The sequence below is a fragment of the Cricetulus griseus genome, chromosome 2, assembly GCF_003668045.3.
Source record: "Cricetulus griseus strain 17A/GY chromosome 2, alternate assembly CriGri-PICRH-1.0, whole genome shotgun sequence".
Classification (NCBI taxonomy): domain Eukaryota; kingdom Metazoa; phylum Chordata; class Mammalia; order Rodentia; family Cricetidae; genus Cricetulus; species Cricetulus griseus.
The window spans coordinates 11840078-11852223 of record NC_048595.1 but is presented as its reverse complement, the minus strand read 5'-3'; the positions used below and the strand labels follow the sequence as shown (position 1 = coordinate 11852223).

At 54.7% G+C, this 12146-nt stretch overlaps 1 protein-coding gene across 2 annotated transcripts; it reads right to left on the bottom strand.

The window, feature by feature from the left end:
• Window positions 1-558: 558 nt before the first annotated feature.
• LOC100753750 (chloride channel protein ClC-Kb) lies at window positions 559-11677 on the bottom strand. 2 transcript variants are annotated; one of them, XM_035438882.1, is made up of 19 exons: window positions 11578-11677; window positions 10805-10933; window positions 10265-10393; window positions 8917-9056; window positions 8480-8557; window positions 8324-8402; window positions 7651-7776; window positions 7225-7309; window positions 7047-7148; window positions 6464-6548; window positions 6051-6224; window positions 5230-5299; window positions 4967-5077; window positions 4407-4620; window positions 3321-3454; window positions 1420-1508; window positions 1181-1264; window positions 902-988; window positions 559-606 (listed from the first exon to the last, which is right to left on the bottom strand). In XM_035438882.1, the coding sequence occupies exons 1-19, from the start codon at window positions 11675-11677 to the stop codon at window positions 559-561; spliced, it is 2064 nt and encodes a 687-aa protein (XP_035294773.1). The 2 variants fall into 2 exon arrangements, with proteins under 2 accessions (XP_035294773.1, XP_035294774.1); XM_035438883.1 differs by lacking the exon at window positions 10265-10393.
• Between the last annotated feature and the right edge of the window lie 469 nt (window positions 11678-12146).

Sequence of the window (12146 nt, the reverse complement as noted above, 5' to 3'; positions counted from 1 at the left end):
AGGGAGGCCTATGTGAGCCAGAAGCCCTGTGCCTCACTCAGCACACCCTGAAGGCAGAGGAGGGGAGACAGTGACTCTAGACATCAGCTTTATTCTCTCAGAAGCTCTTGATTGGCAGCAGACAATCCCAGAAGGCACAAGAGTCACCCTTGGTGACAGTACACATCGATGTCTTCATTTACTCTCAGCTCCATCAGGATGGGGAGACGTGAATATGGGGCTCTCTTCTTGGCTGAATGGAGATGCCCTGCCATGCCGAGAAACGGAGCCATGCAGCAGCTGAGGGTCTGGGCACCAGGCTGATTCCCCCACCCACTCTCCAGGCTGCTGCCCCCCCACTCTCCAGGCTAATTCCCCCCACTCCCCAGGCTAATTCCCCCCACTCCCCAGGCTGCTGTCCCCCCACTCTCCAGGCTGATTCCCCCACTCTCCAGGCTGCTGCCCCCCCACTGCTGCCCCCACTGCTGTCCCCACTGCTGTCCCTAGGTTCCTGACAACCACACCCCTCTACCACCCTACCAGGCTGCTCCCCAACCCGGCTGCCCCCCATAAGACGACTCACTTGTGGGTAGGCGGATTGGTCAGGGTTGAAATTGCTTTCTTCAACTAACAGAGAAGTAGAGGATAGGGAGGAGAAACAGTTAAAGGAGGTGAGGACCTCCGCACTCAGGGGCTTAGGAACTGGTGGCTTCCTTCCCTAGGGAAGATTTAGAGCAGGGTCCTGCCCCATGCATAGACAGAGTCAATGAACCCGGAGAGTGCCAGTGTGTTGATTGGGGTCCCAGGCCCAGGGGGCACTGTCATCCGGAAAGCGGGTTACATAAGAGTCCTTAAGCTTGGGCAGGAAGAAATTTGATGCTCCCACATCCTCAGCTTTGCCACACCCTCAAGTTCCTAGTACCTCCACCCAGGTCACAGAGCCCACAGCTCTGCCCCATGACGTCACGAACAGCAACTGAAGGTTCAACAGCTCAAAGAGGTTGTGTGTCTGGAGGGGGATTGAGAGGAAAGGCTGACATCCCTCTGCCCACACACACACCTTCCTCAGAGTCTGGTGAGCAGACTGCAATGTGCAATCTGACCACTAGGGGTAGCCAGAGTCCACATGAATTGCTGAGTGAACCCTCAGCCGGAAGGAACTTCCCCATCAGGCCTCCCCATGCTCTAACTCTCCCTTTACCTCATGCAGGGTGGCCTCTGGGGATAACTGCAGTGTCACTGGTTGGGTGGGGCAGCCATTAGCCAAGATATCCTGGAGACAGGGCTGGGGATGGGGAAAGGACCATGGGGGCCCTGGCCAGCCACCAGCTTCTAGATGCTGCTCTCCAAATTCCTCTCCCTAAGAGGTTAGCCATCTCCTCCCTTCACAGCCCAGCTCACCAGCCCCATCCTGTCCCCACACCTGGCAGGGGGACCCACCTGTTTGCCTGGAGCCCAGGACGATGGCTCAGTCTGAAGCGCTTGCACCAAGTGGGCCCTTTTTACAACCCCCACTAAGGTCTGAGACTCTAGACGGTACAGAAGGAGGGACACGTCACGAACATGGGAGTCACATTTGCTGAGCACCTACTATGTGACGAGAAAATGCTGTGTGCTCTCATGTCTAAGGAAACTTAGCATAAGCTTGTGTGCGGTCTTTTAAGGATGCTGATCACACAGTTTACAGAAGAGAAAACAGGCTTTGGTGGGTTAATTGTTGCCCTACACCATTCCGCTCCCACATGGACACGGCAGCTGAGGGCAGCCAGGCAAGGCTGCCAGTGGGCTAGCAGATGTTCTGATACCCGAACCTCCCATTTTAGGAGGGGAAAGCTGGGGACATTAGCCTCTTGGCATTTGGGTGTCACAGCTGGGTTTTCTCCTCTGTGTTCCATCTAGTTGTTTAAAATCTGAGTCAAGTCAGTGGAAGAGTGAGCCCTGAGGCTCACTATAACCTGAGCTCCTACTGAGTGCTGGTCCTACTAAGTGCTGAGGCTAAGCCAGCCTGACTAGCCTGGATACATGATGGGAGTTTACAGGCATCCCAAGAGTTGGTAGGCGTTCTTCACCAAGGATACAGCTTGGTATTTTCTCTTTTCTCCAGTAAATAAAAACCCTAGGACTAGACATGGCTGTGGCTCAGTGGCAGGAGGTTTGCTTAGCATGCCCCGGGCCCTAGATTCAGTCCCTAATACCACAAACAGACTAGGCAACTGGATAATACAATAGAAGTGCCTTCCCTCATTTTCGAAACCATCTATTTCCTGGGTGGGCTGTGGGGATCCAGAGCCAAGGCCTGTCTTGTTGGGAGTTCTGTGACCAAAACCAATTCTAGGAAGTGAAGCCTCTTGGCAGGGCCATCCTTAATGTTGGCGGGGAGCCTATGGTGACCCTCCATGTTTTCCATACAAGAATACTGCAGTTCATGGACCCCAAGAGGTATAGCCAGCATTCTTTCTCTTGCTGGTGACTGACTTTATTCTTCTTTTTGGGAGGGCGGGGGGTGGTTCGAGGCAGGGTTTCTCTGTGGCTTTGGAGGCTGTCCTGGAACTAGCTCTTATAGACCAGGCTGGTCTCGAACTCACAGAGATCTGCCTGCCTCTGCCTCCTGGGTGCTGGGGTTAAAGGTGTGCGCCACCACCGCCCGGCGACTTTATTCTTCTTGGTGTGGGCATATAAGTGACAAAGGTTGTGCCTGTTGCTCACCGCTCAAGGGGCCTGCTCACGGGAAAATGGGCACCAGTGCTACCCCTGCCAAGTGTGCACCTCACCTTATCTGCAGAGAGGGGACGCATGGATGGATAAGTGCTCTGCTGAGGTTCAGGCAGCTCCTCCCCTACCTCGGTTAGCTCCCCCACTTGGGTACTATGCTTTATGAGCTGGAGAGGGTGCTCGGGTTAGATTCCTCCCTAAGACTGGACACCATTCATCTGTCTTTAAAAGGATGTATTCTTCTTGGCAACTGAAAGGGGTGGGTGGGGCATTCAGGGATGCAGAGAGAAGCTTCTAGAAGACCTTAGTAGTAGCCCCAGGAGTCTTGGTCCCCAGAATCTAAAGAACCAGTCCTGGGTCATCTTACAAACACCCCTTATCTTTATATGACCCTACGTTCTCCAGAAGTGGTTTCTAGGTCCATTTTCTCCACGAAGAAATGAAACTCAGAGAAATTAAGGCACTGGCCCCAACTCACACAGCCACCCAATTGGAGAGCCTGGGTTAAGGAGCAGATCTGACACCACGATTGCCCTTGCTTGCCTGACACTGGGAGCCTTAGGGGAAAGCCAAGGGAAGGCCAACCCCTCCTCCCAGGCAGCCACCTTCTCCTCGAAGCTGCTACTTACGTGTAGTCTCCACCAGGGGGTACTGGTTCACGTCTGTGGAGAGCACGACCTTGGTCACCTCCTCCAGGGGCATGTCCTTGGCCAGCGTGGTAAGGGTGCTGTTCATGAAGTGTTCCACAGACACAGGGTAGGAGCTGTGAGCAGAGGGAGGCACCGGTCAGGCCCTGGGATAGGGAGATACCAGCCCTGGGCAAGGCAGGGTCATCCCGAGACGCCTTTCGGAGAGAAGACCTATGTTTCTCAAGGATGGGTTTGGGGGGCCCATAGGTTCTAGACCAGCGCTCTCAACTGCCCTAATGCTTCGACCCTTTAAAACAGTTCCTGGTCGGGCGTTGGTGGCTCACACCTTTAATCCCAGCACTCAGGAGGCAGGCAGGCGGATCTATGTGAGTTCTAGACCAGCCTGGTCTACAAGAGCTAGTTCCAGGACAGGCTCTAAAGCCACAGAGAAACCCTGTCTTGAAAAGAAAAGAAAAAAAAAAAAAAAAAAACAGTCCCTCGTGTTGCAGTGACTCCCAACCATAATTTTTGGTTTGTTGAGATAGGGTTTCTCTGTGTAACAGCCTTAGTCCTGGAACTAGCTCTGCAGAGCTGGTTGGCCTCGAACTTACAGAAATCTGCCTGCCTCCCAAGGGTTGGGATTAAAAGGCATGTGACACCACCACCCAGCTAGACCCACACTATGTTAAAGGCTGGGAAACTGAGGTTTATTTGGAGCTGGGTCTTGGATTCAGTGACTCTTGAAGCCTTTGAGATACACCACTTGGGGACCGAAGAAGCTAGAGCACAAACTGGAATGTCCTCAGAGCCCACTTGCATGCCAACCACCCACAAAGGCCATCAGAGCAGGGATGGGGAGGAGAAGGACTTCCCCCACCTGGTGCTCATTCCCTATCAGCCTCACCTGATAGAGACCCAGGTTCTCAACCAGCACATGGGGCTCTGGGGATGTTGAGGACCAGAGGGCGGTTATGTATCAGCCCTAACCCCTAAAGTTCAGAGTTAGCTGTGCTGGTGTTTTCCAGGGGTCCCTCCACCCCAGACCACTCTGGGCATCATCACTCCATCAGCCAGCCTGAGGCTCACCCAATTTTGCGGCCACGAATCCATGGCAGGTATGGCAGTTTCTTGACGATGATGGTGCCATCGTAGAAGGAAGGCTGGCAGCTTTGAGTGATGGCATTGGCCACCAGCACCGCCATCAGCACAGGCAGTGCATGAACAATCTGTCCGGTCAGCTCAAAGGCCAGCAGTGCCGTGGAGATGGTGTGGGTCACCGCCCCGGAGAAGGCAGCAGCACCTGCAGGGACAGAGCCACGGTGGGTGACTCAGGCCAGCAGCCAGGCTCACCCAGAGGGCAAGGTGGGCATAGTGTGACCACGGTTAGGCTCAGCAGTGCTTAGAGAGTACTATCGGGAGTACCTGGTCATGGCAAGAGGAAAGAGATTCAGAGCAGGTGGAGGATGGGGGGAAAAAAGCAATAGAAAAAAAGAAGGGAGGCTTGGGGGATGGAACGACTCAGGGAGTGAACAGGCCTACTGAGGAATGAGGGACACAATGGAAGGTTCAGTGGCTAGTTCATGCATGTCCCCTGTTTCAGTCCAACCCATGAGATCTGCCCACCTGCTGGTCCTAAGTCCACTCACCTGCCAGAGCATAGGCCCCAGGCGTGATGGGATTAACCTCACCTCCAGCCACGATGCCCTCCGGGAAGGTGACAGACAAACCCTCTCCCAAGAGGCGCCCGATGACAGCTCCTGCCACAGACTCGTGGTGAAGGACACAACCATGCTGACCTGATCCTAAGCTTCTCAAACCCTGCCCCGTCCCCAACACCACCTTGGGAGGAAGGTGGTGTGGGGAAGCCATGTCTCTGGTGCCCCTGAACCCTCTGAGATCCCAGTCTTACCATAGATAAATATGGGCATGAAGTACCCAGCGGGGATGGGGATGGTAGTGGCCAGGATCAGCATCCAGAACTGTAGGGAAGTGGTACCCACATGGCAGGAGTTAGAGCAAACAGTAGGGCTCAGACAAGGGGGGTGGGAGGCTCCTAGAGAAAAGATGCCCAGGCCAGGGCCCACCGAAGCTTCTGGCACTAGAGATGACACCAACCAAGGGAAGGAACTAAGCAAGCCTCAGTAAAGCATCCACTGTGTGCGAGCACATGCTAGGTTTGTTCCTCTTCTCTCTCAGGCTGACTTTAGGAAAAGGCAACTATTCCATCTCAAAGAATACCGGGGGCCAGGGTTTGTGTGTGACTGCTCTTGCCACTGAGCCTGGCCTCTGGAATCCCTTGGTGGAAGGAGAAAACTGACTTCTTTAAGTTGTCCCCTGATCGCCACACTGCACTATGGCGTGCTGGCACATACTCGAATGCACACACTCATGCACACACACACACACACACACACACACACACACACACACGCATGCATGCACGTGCATTTTTGTAAAGATAAGGGAACTGATCTAGTTACCATGGGTCATGACTGTCACCCAGCACCTGGGAGGCTGAGGCAGGAGGAGAACAGGTTACAAGCCTGGGCTACCTAGTGAGACTACACCCTTCAAATGAAGGAGGAGGAAGAAGAGAAAGGGGAGGAGTTGAGGCTGGGAGAATTTCTGAGGCTCACAGTGGGCCAGGGTCAGATCAGAGACCTGGATGTAGGAGGCAGGGCTCCAGGCTTCAGCTCAGGAAGCAGCCCCTCACCCAGGACTGACCATCACCTTCATGACCAGGAAGAAGACTAGTGTCCCAAAGACAGTAAACTGTGGGTGGCACCATTCCAGCCATAGGTTCTGGGGATCTGGCTCCGCTGGCCAGGGTGGGGACGAGTTCTTGGTCATCAAAGCCCATGAGTTGTTGTCAAACAGTGTCTTCAAGTGCTCTTCCATGGACAGCTGGGGCAGAGGCAGTGGTATAGGTCAGCGTGTCCCCATCCATCCCTACCGGGCCTCACCTACTGTACCCCTTCCCCTGAAGATGGCTCTGCATTGCTGAGCCACAACATTGTCATCTGAAAAATGGCCTGTAGACATTTTCCTTAGTAGGTTTCGAGGGGACTGGGTGCAAAACTACACAAGGAAGGCACAACAAATGAGGGTTTTCCATTGCCACCGCCAAATTCAGTGCCCCTTACCCGGGAAGCCATGAAGCGGCCCAGGCCAGGTGGATAGGTGACGGAGGCCAGGATCAGGGCGGCCAGAGCTGAGTACAAGGGCTTGCTGTGGAGACAAGGGTTCTACTTTGCCTCCTCCCCTTCCCCACAGCCTTGGCATGCACCCTGAAGAAAGGACTACGGAGGAGAAGGGGAAACTTCCAGACGCCCTCCCCACCCCATCCCCCAAGAAGAAAGAGATGGACTGGGACCAGGACACCTGATGTGAGACAGGGAGGGGCTGGAGGAGCTTTGGGGACATAAAGGGACTGGGATGCAGGACTAGCAGGCCAGGATGGGGTTGGCCTTGCTGGCCTAGGGCATAAGGAATGCTAAAGGCAGGTACGTATGTGAGAGGCTGACGGGGGTGGGGGGTGGAATTCAGGGACCAGACAGACTCGAGGAGGGGCTTGATTTTCACTTAAGTGGGGCAGTGTCTGGGTACCATAAGTGAGGCATGAGCTAGGAGGAGCTTTGGAGGGTTGATGGAAAGAAGGGTTCAGTGGAAGGGGTGGCTCTTTACAGAAGGCTGGAAGTGGGCCACTCCCTGAAGGGCCCAGCCTACCTGGTGGCTAGCAGTTTGGACATGAACCCATTGGCCTTGAGGAAGATTAAGACCATTCGCTGGCAGAAGATGTACCCACAGCTCAGAATTCCACAGATGGCCCTGGACGTGGAGGTGGGGGTGAGGCCAGAACCATCCTAGGTTGAGTATGGCTTTCAGGGTTTGGGGCTCTACTCACCCCAGGGCCACAAAAAAGAAGATCTCTGGTAAATCAAAAGGTATGTCCACCCGAAAGTTGGTCTTGTAGATGGAGGTGATGGTCTCTGGAAAAGGAAGAAAGTGGTATCCAATGCCAGCCTTCTCCACTCAACCAGTCTCAGAACAATTCACTTAAGGGTGGGCGCAGCATCAGACCCAACTCTCGAATTTCCCTGCAATTCTAGTCACCTGGCTAGTCTCCCAGGTAGTCCAACACCTCCTCCCTTAGGGATCTCGACCCACCCCGCCCCTGCCCCTGTGTTAACACAGATCAGACCCTGTGTTCTCTTAGAAGGACAGGAAGGAGGAGTGGAGGGAAGGGAGCAGGAGCAGAAACAGAGAGAAACAGGAGGGAGGAGTCGCAGAAGAGGAAGGGCAGAGACGAGCCCCCCCCCATGGGGCTCACCCTGCTCACTGTTGAAGACCGCCAGGAGGCGGAACATGAAGGCCCCACAGGTGGCAGCGAAGAAGCCCCTCCAGTAATTCCAGACAGAGAAATGTGAGGACATGACCTCGATGCTGAACAGGACCCCTGGGGGGGCACACAGCACAGAAGGGCCTCACACAGTTGCAGGACACTGTGTGTGTGTGTGTGTGTGTGTGTGCGTGCGTGCGTGCGTGCGCGTGTGTGTGTGTGTGCGTGTGTGTGTGTGCGCGTGCGTGCGTGCGTGCATGCGTGTGTGTGCGCGTGTGTGTGTGCGCGTGTGCGTGAGTGTGTGTGTGCGTGCGTGCGTGTGTGAGTGTGCGTGTGCGTGTGCGCGTGTGCGCGTGTGCGTGAGTGTGTGTGTGTGCGTGTGCGTGTGTGTGCGCGTGCGTGCGTGTGTGCGTGTGCGTGTGCGTGTGCGTGTGCGCGTGTGCGCGTGTGCGTGAGTGTGTGTGTGTGCGTGTGCGTGTGTGCGTGCGTGCGTGCGTGTGTGAGTGTGCGTGTGCGTGTGCGCGTGTGCGCGTTGCGTGAGTGTGTGTGTGTGTGCGTGTGCGCGTGTGTGTGTGAGTGTGTGTGCGCGTGTGTGTGCGCGCGCGCGCGCGCGCGTGTGTGTGTGTGTGTGTGTGTGTGTGCGCGTGTGTGTAGGAGCTCTCACCACTGAAGGGGGCTGCGAAGACTGTGGCCACACCCACCGCGGCTCCCGAGGCCAGCATCTCCATTTCCTTGGTCTTGTTCTGGGAAGAACAGTACCCTGAGCTCTGCTCTCTCCGCCCCTTCCCTGAGGAGGCCCAACCCGGAGCGAGCATCTCACCTCAGATTCCCCGATGATTTTGGTGCGCACACGGCCCAGATAAGCAGCAGTAATCACGCTCAGATGCACAAAGGGGCCCTGCACGGTGAGGATAGTGCCCGACTGTTGCTGGGAAAGCTGGACCCCACCTCCCCACCCTTCCTGTGCTCCCTGCCCCCTTCTTCCTCTCCTCTTCTTTTTTCCTCCTCCTCCCCCTCCTTTTCTCCACCACCACCTCCTCTTTCTTCTTCCTCCTTAGGGCCTAGGGAAGAAAGGCACAAGCCTTGTCCAGCAATGGACTAGCATCACATCCTTGATCCAGCCCTCTGCTACCCTAATTGGTTTTTGTCACATTTGGGGACCTGGATGTGCTCCCCCAAGACTGGGCTGGCTGTAGTATGGAACATGGCTGTCAGGGCTGGACAACAGGATGGCGAGTGGGCCCTCCGCATCTGTACCAGTTTTCCCAGGAAGGAGGTGCTGCCTGTTGCCAAGGTGCAGGAGAGGCCCGTCACCTTGGCCCCAAAGTTCTTGATGTCTAGGTAATCCTCCAAGATCACACCAGACAAGATGGTTTTCACCTCTGGGATCCCCGACCCTGGTTCAGATAGGTAGAGGACAGAGGAAGGAAGGGTCTGCATTAATTCTTTCAGCACCCTGTGTACACAGCACTCTTGGGGCCCTTTCCTACAGAGCCTCTCTTGAGTAGCTGTTCCTTCTGAATCAAGGGAAAGAGGCTGGTTAAGATTCAAGAAATAAGCTGGCTGTGGTGGCGCACGCCTTTGATCCCAGAAATCAGGAAGCAGAGGCAGGCGGACCTCCAGGTCAGCCTGATATATGTATCAAATTGCAGGCCATATAGAGCTAGGTAATAAGACCCTGACTTTAATTTTTTTTCAAGAAACTCACAAGGCACAGGAAACTCCTGAAACATACAGGATTCACAAAGCTCCTCCCTCCAAGGTTGCATCAGCAGGAACAATTTCAGGGGAGAGGCAATGTTCTGACAGTTGGTTGAACTGCCTACAAGGCCCACTTTTTATCAGTTGCCACCCAAGCTGAGGTGGGCTTTTTGGTGATGCAGATGCCTCTGAATCATCTAAGCATCTAAGCTCCTATAGCTAACCCCTCACCCATACTCTCTCTGTAAGTACTTCCTTTTTTTTTTAAGATTTATTTATTATGCATACAGTGTTCTGTGTGCATGTATATCTACATGCCAGAAGAGGGCACCAGATCTCATTACAAATAGTTGTGAGCCACCATGTGGGTGCTGGGAATTGAACTCAGGACCTCTGGAAGAGCAGCCAGTGCTCTTAACCTCTGAACCATCTCTCCAGCCTCAACGCATGACTTCCTTAATGTGGAGTCATTGCTTTGGTCTGTTGTTGGTTCTCTACATGGGATGAGCACACGTTTGTGTCTCCCCAGGAAAACTCAAAAACAGCCTCATACTCTCCATGAGTAGGATTCATAACAGTTGCCAGAAGAAGAAATTAGGGGTCAGATGTACCCTCAAGATTCTACCCAGCCTGTAGCTGGAGGTGGCTCCAGAGGCCTAGGGGATCTACATTGGCTACAGTCCTATATGGGAACCAATCTTCCTTCTTGTCCTGGAGGAGCCCCGGGGAAGTCAGACAGAGCTGATGTTCTGGGTCCCCTGCTGACCCCTCTCCCTGTGTGACTTTGGATAAATGGCCTGGCTCTTCCAAGCCTGCTTCCTCAGCACTTACATGGGGTCACTACTGACCCATGGGGACTGCAGGACAAGGCAGGCTGGACAGAAACCAGGTGACCATGACTCACCTCCAGAGGACGGCGTGATGCTCTGTGAGAAGCCAGAGGAGAAGGACAGGAGGGCCACAGGGTACACAGTCCAGGAGAGATATCGGAGCAGGTGGCTGTCCCCAATCTCTCTGTACAGCCACTTGTGTGCTGGAAATGCCAAGCAGTCTGGGAGCCCTCCAGAGCCTCTACAGCCCTGGGGGGTCAGACTGTGGCGCCCACTCACAGGGCTGCCCAATGAGAAGTAAAGGAGGGTCTACTTCAGGCCTGAGGCCTGAGGGTCATTGAATTGAGAGCAAGGTAAGAGAGAAAGAACAGGGGTGGCCAAGCTCAAATGAGAGAGGCTCCATGCTCTCTGTGTAGATGAGGTGACGGAGGCCAGTAGGGCACAGAACCTGCCCATAGACACACAGCAAGTCAAGAGCCAAGCAAGGCTCAATTCCAGGCATGGCCAGTCACAGATTTGTTCCCACCCCACTGCTCCGGTGGTCCAGCTGGTAGCCCAAGCATGTGTAGGAATCCCATCGCTCTGAAGGTGTGTGCATGCGGAGGAGGCCTTACCTCTGACCACACTCCCGATAGCGAAGTTCATGGCATAGCTGATCAAAGCCATGAGCACCCCGAGGGCCATCAGGAAATACCAGTCCTCACCCACGCGGAACAGCCGCTCTTTCAGCCACTCCAGGGCCCCTGGGCAGGGCACTGGGGTCACAGCTCTTTCCCTGCGGGCTGCTCAGGCGTTGGACAGGGAGGGCCAGGCAGGAAAGGGTAGGAACCCCAGGGACAAAGTCCAAATGATGAAGAGGTACTCTACCTCACACACGGACCCAGCATGATTTATGGCAAGTGTGTGATGGCACCGTGAGTGGTATGCCTGTATCCCAGGGTAGACCTTTGACCCCCTGCGTCTCCTCCCACACTGGGAACTGGAGGAACAGTTCAAAAGGGGGCAGCAGGATCGGGAAAGCCTGACATTGCAGCTCTAGTCAGTATTTGCATAGGGTTTACATCCCAGAGAGCTCTGTGGGGAGGGGTGCCCGGCGATACCCCTAGTCACCAGCTGCCAGCCCCACCTTGACGCTCACCCTCTCTGGCTGTGGCCACCAATGCCTGGGCCTCTACTCTGCCTTTTTCTAGGGTCCCTGTTTTCTCTGCCCTCTGGCTACAAAGACAGATTCAAAGCGAACATACAGACCCTTTCCCCTTGCCACCCAAGAGACTGGGTGTGTCATCTGGGAGCAAACAGAAGCAACAGGGGCAGGGGGGATCATCTTGGGCCTAGGGTGAGTGTTGTTCTGTGGGGACTCTGAGAGGGAGGGGACCCTTGTTCTCACCCTGGATGCTTCTGCGGATTCGAGGACACGGAGTCCACAGTTCTTGCAGAGTCACTAGCTTCCCAGAGGAGCCCTCACGAAGCCCCACTAATTCCTCCATTGTTTCTCTGACAACAGGTGGACAGTTCTTGGTGAGCCGCTGTGCACCTGTGCCCGCTTCTAGGCTATTCCAATGTTCTCTGGTTTTTAAGCAAAAGAGAAAGCTGTGTGTTCCGTGCCTGTGCACGCTCCCACATGACCCAGAGGGATTGTGTGTGCATGTCTGATCCGGAAGGTTCTGTTTAGATGCAAGGTGGTCATTCTGATATGTCCTTCGTCCAGAAGCCCCAGTCAGAACCAACTCCCTGTTCTAACTCCCACTGCTAACCCCTGAGACACTAGACTCTTTCTACTTCACAGAGTGGTCATTTTGCCCAGGGATAGCCTGTCTCTGTGGGGTCCCCATGGGCACCTGTGACGTCCCATGGCCATTCTCTGGAGGCCAGAAGACAGAAGACCCCCCTCTAAGTCCTGAAGGAGATTCTTGAAGGAAACCCCTCAAGGTCCCACACCCGTCCTCTCCATGTTTG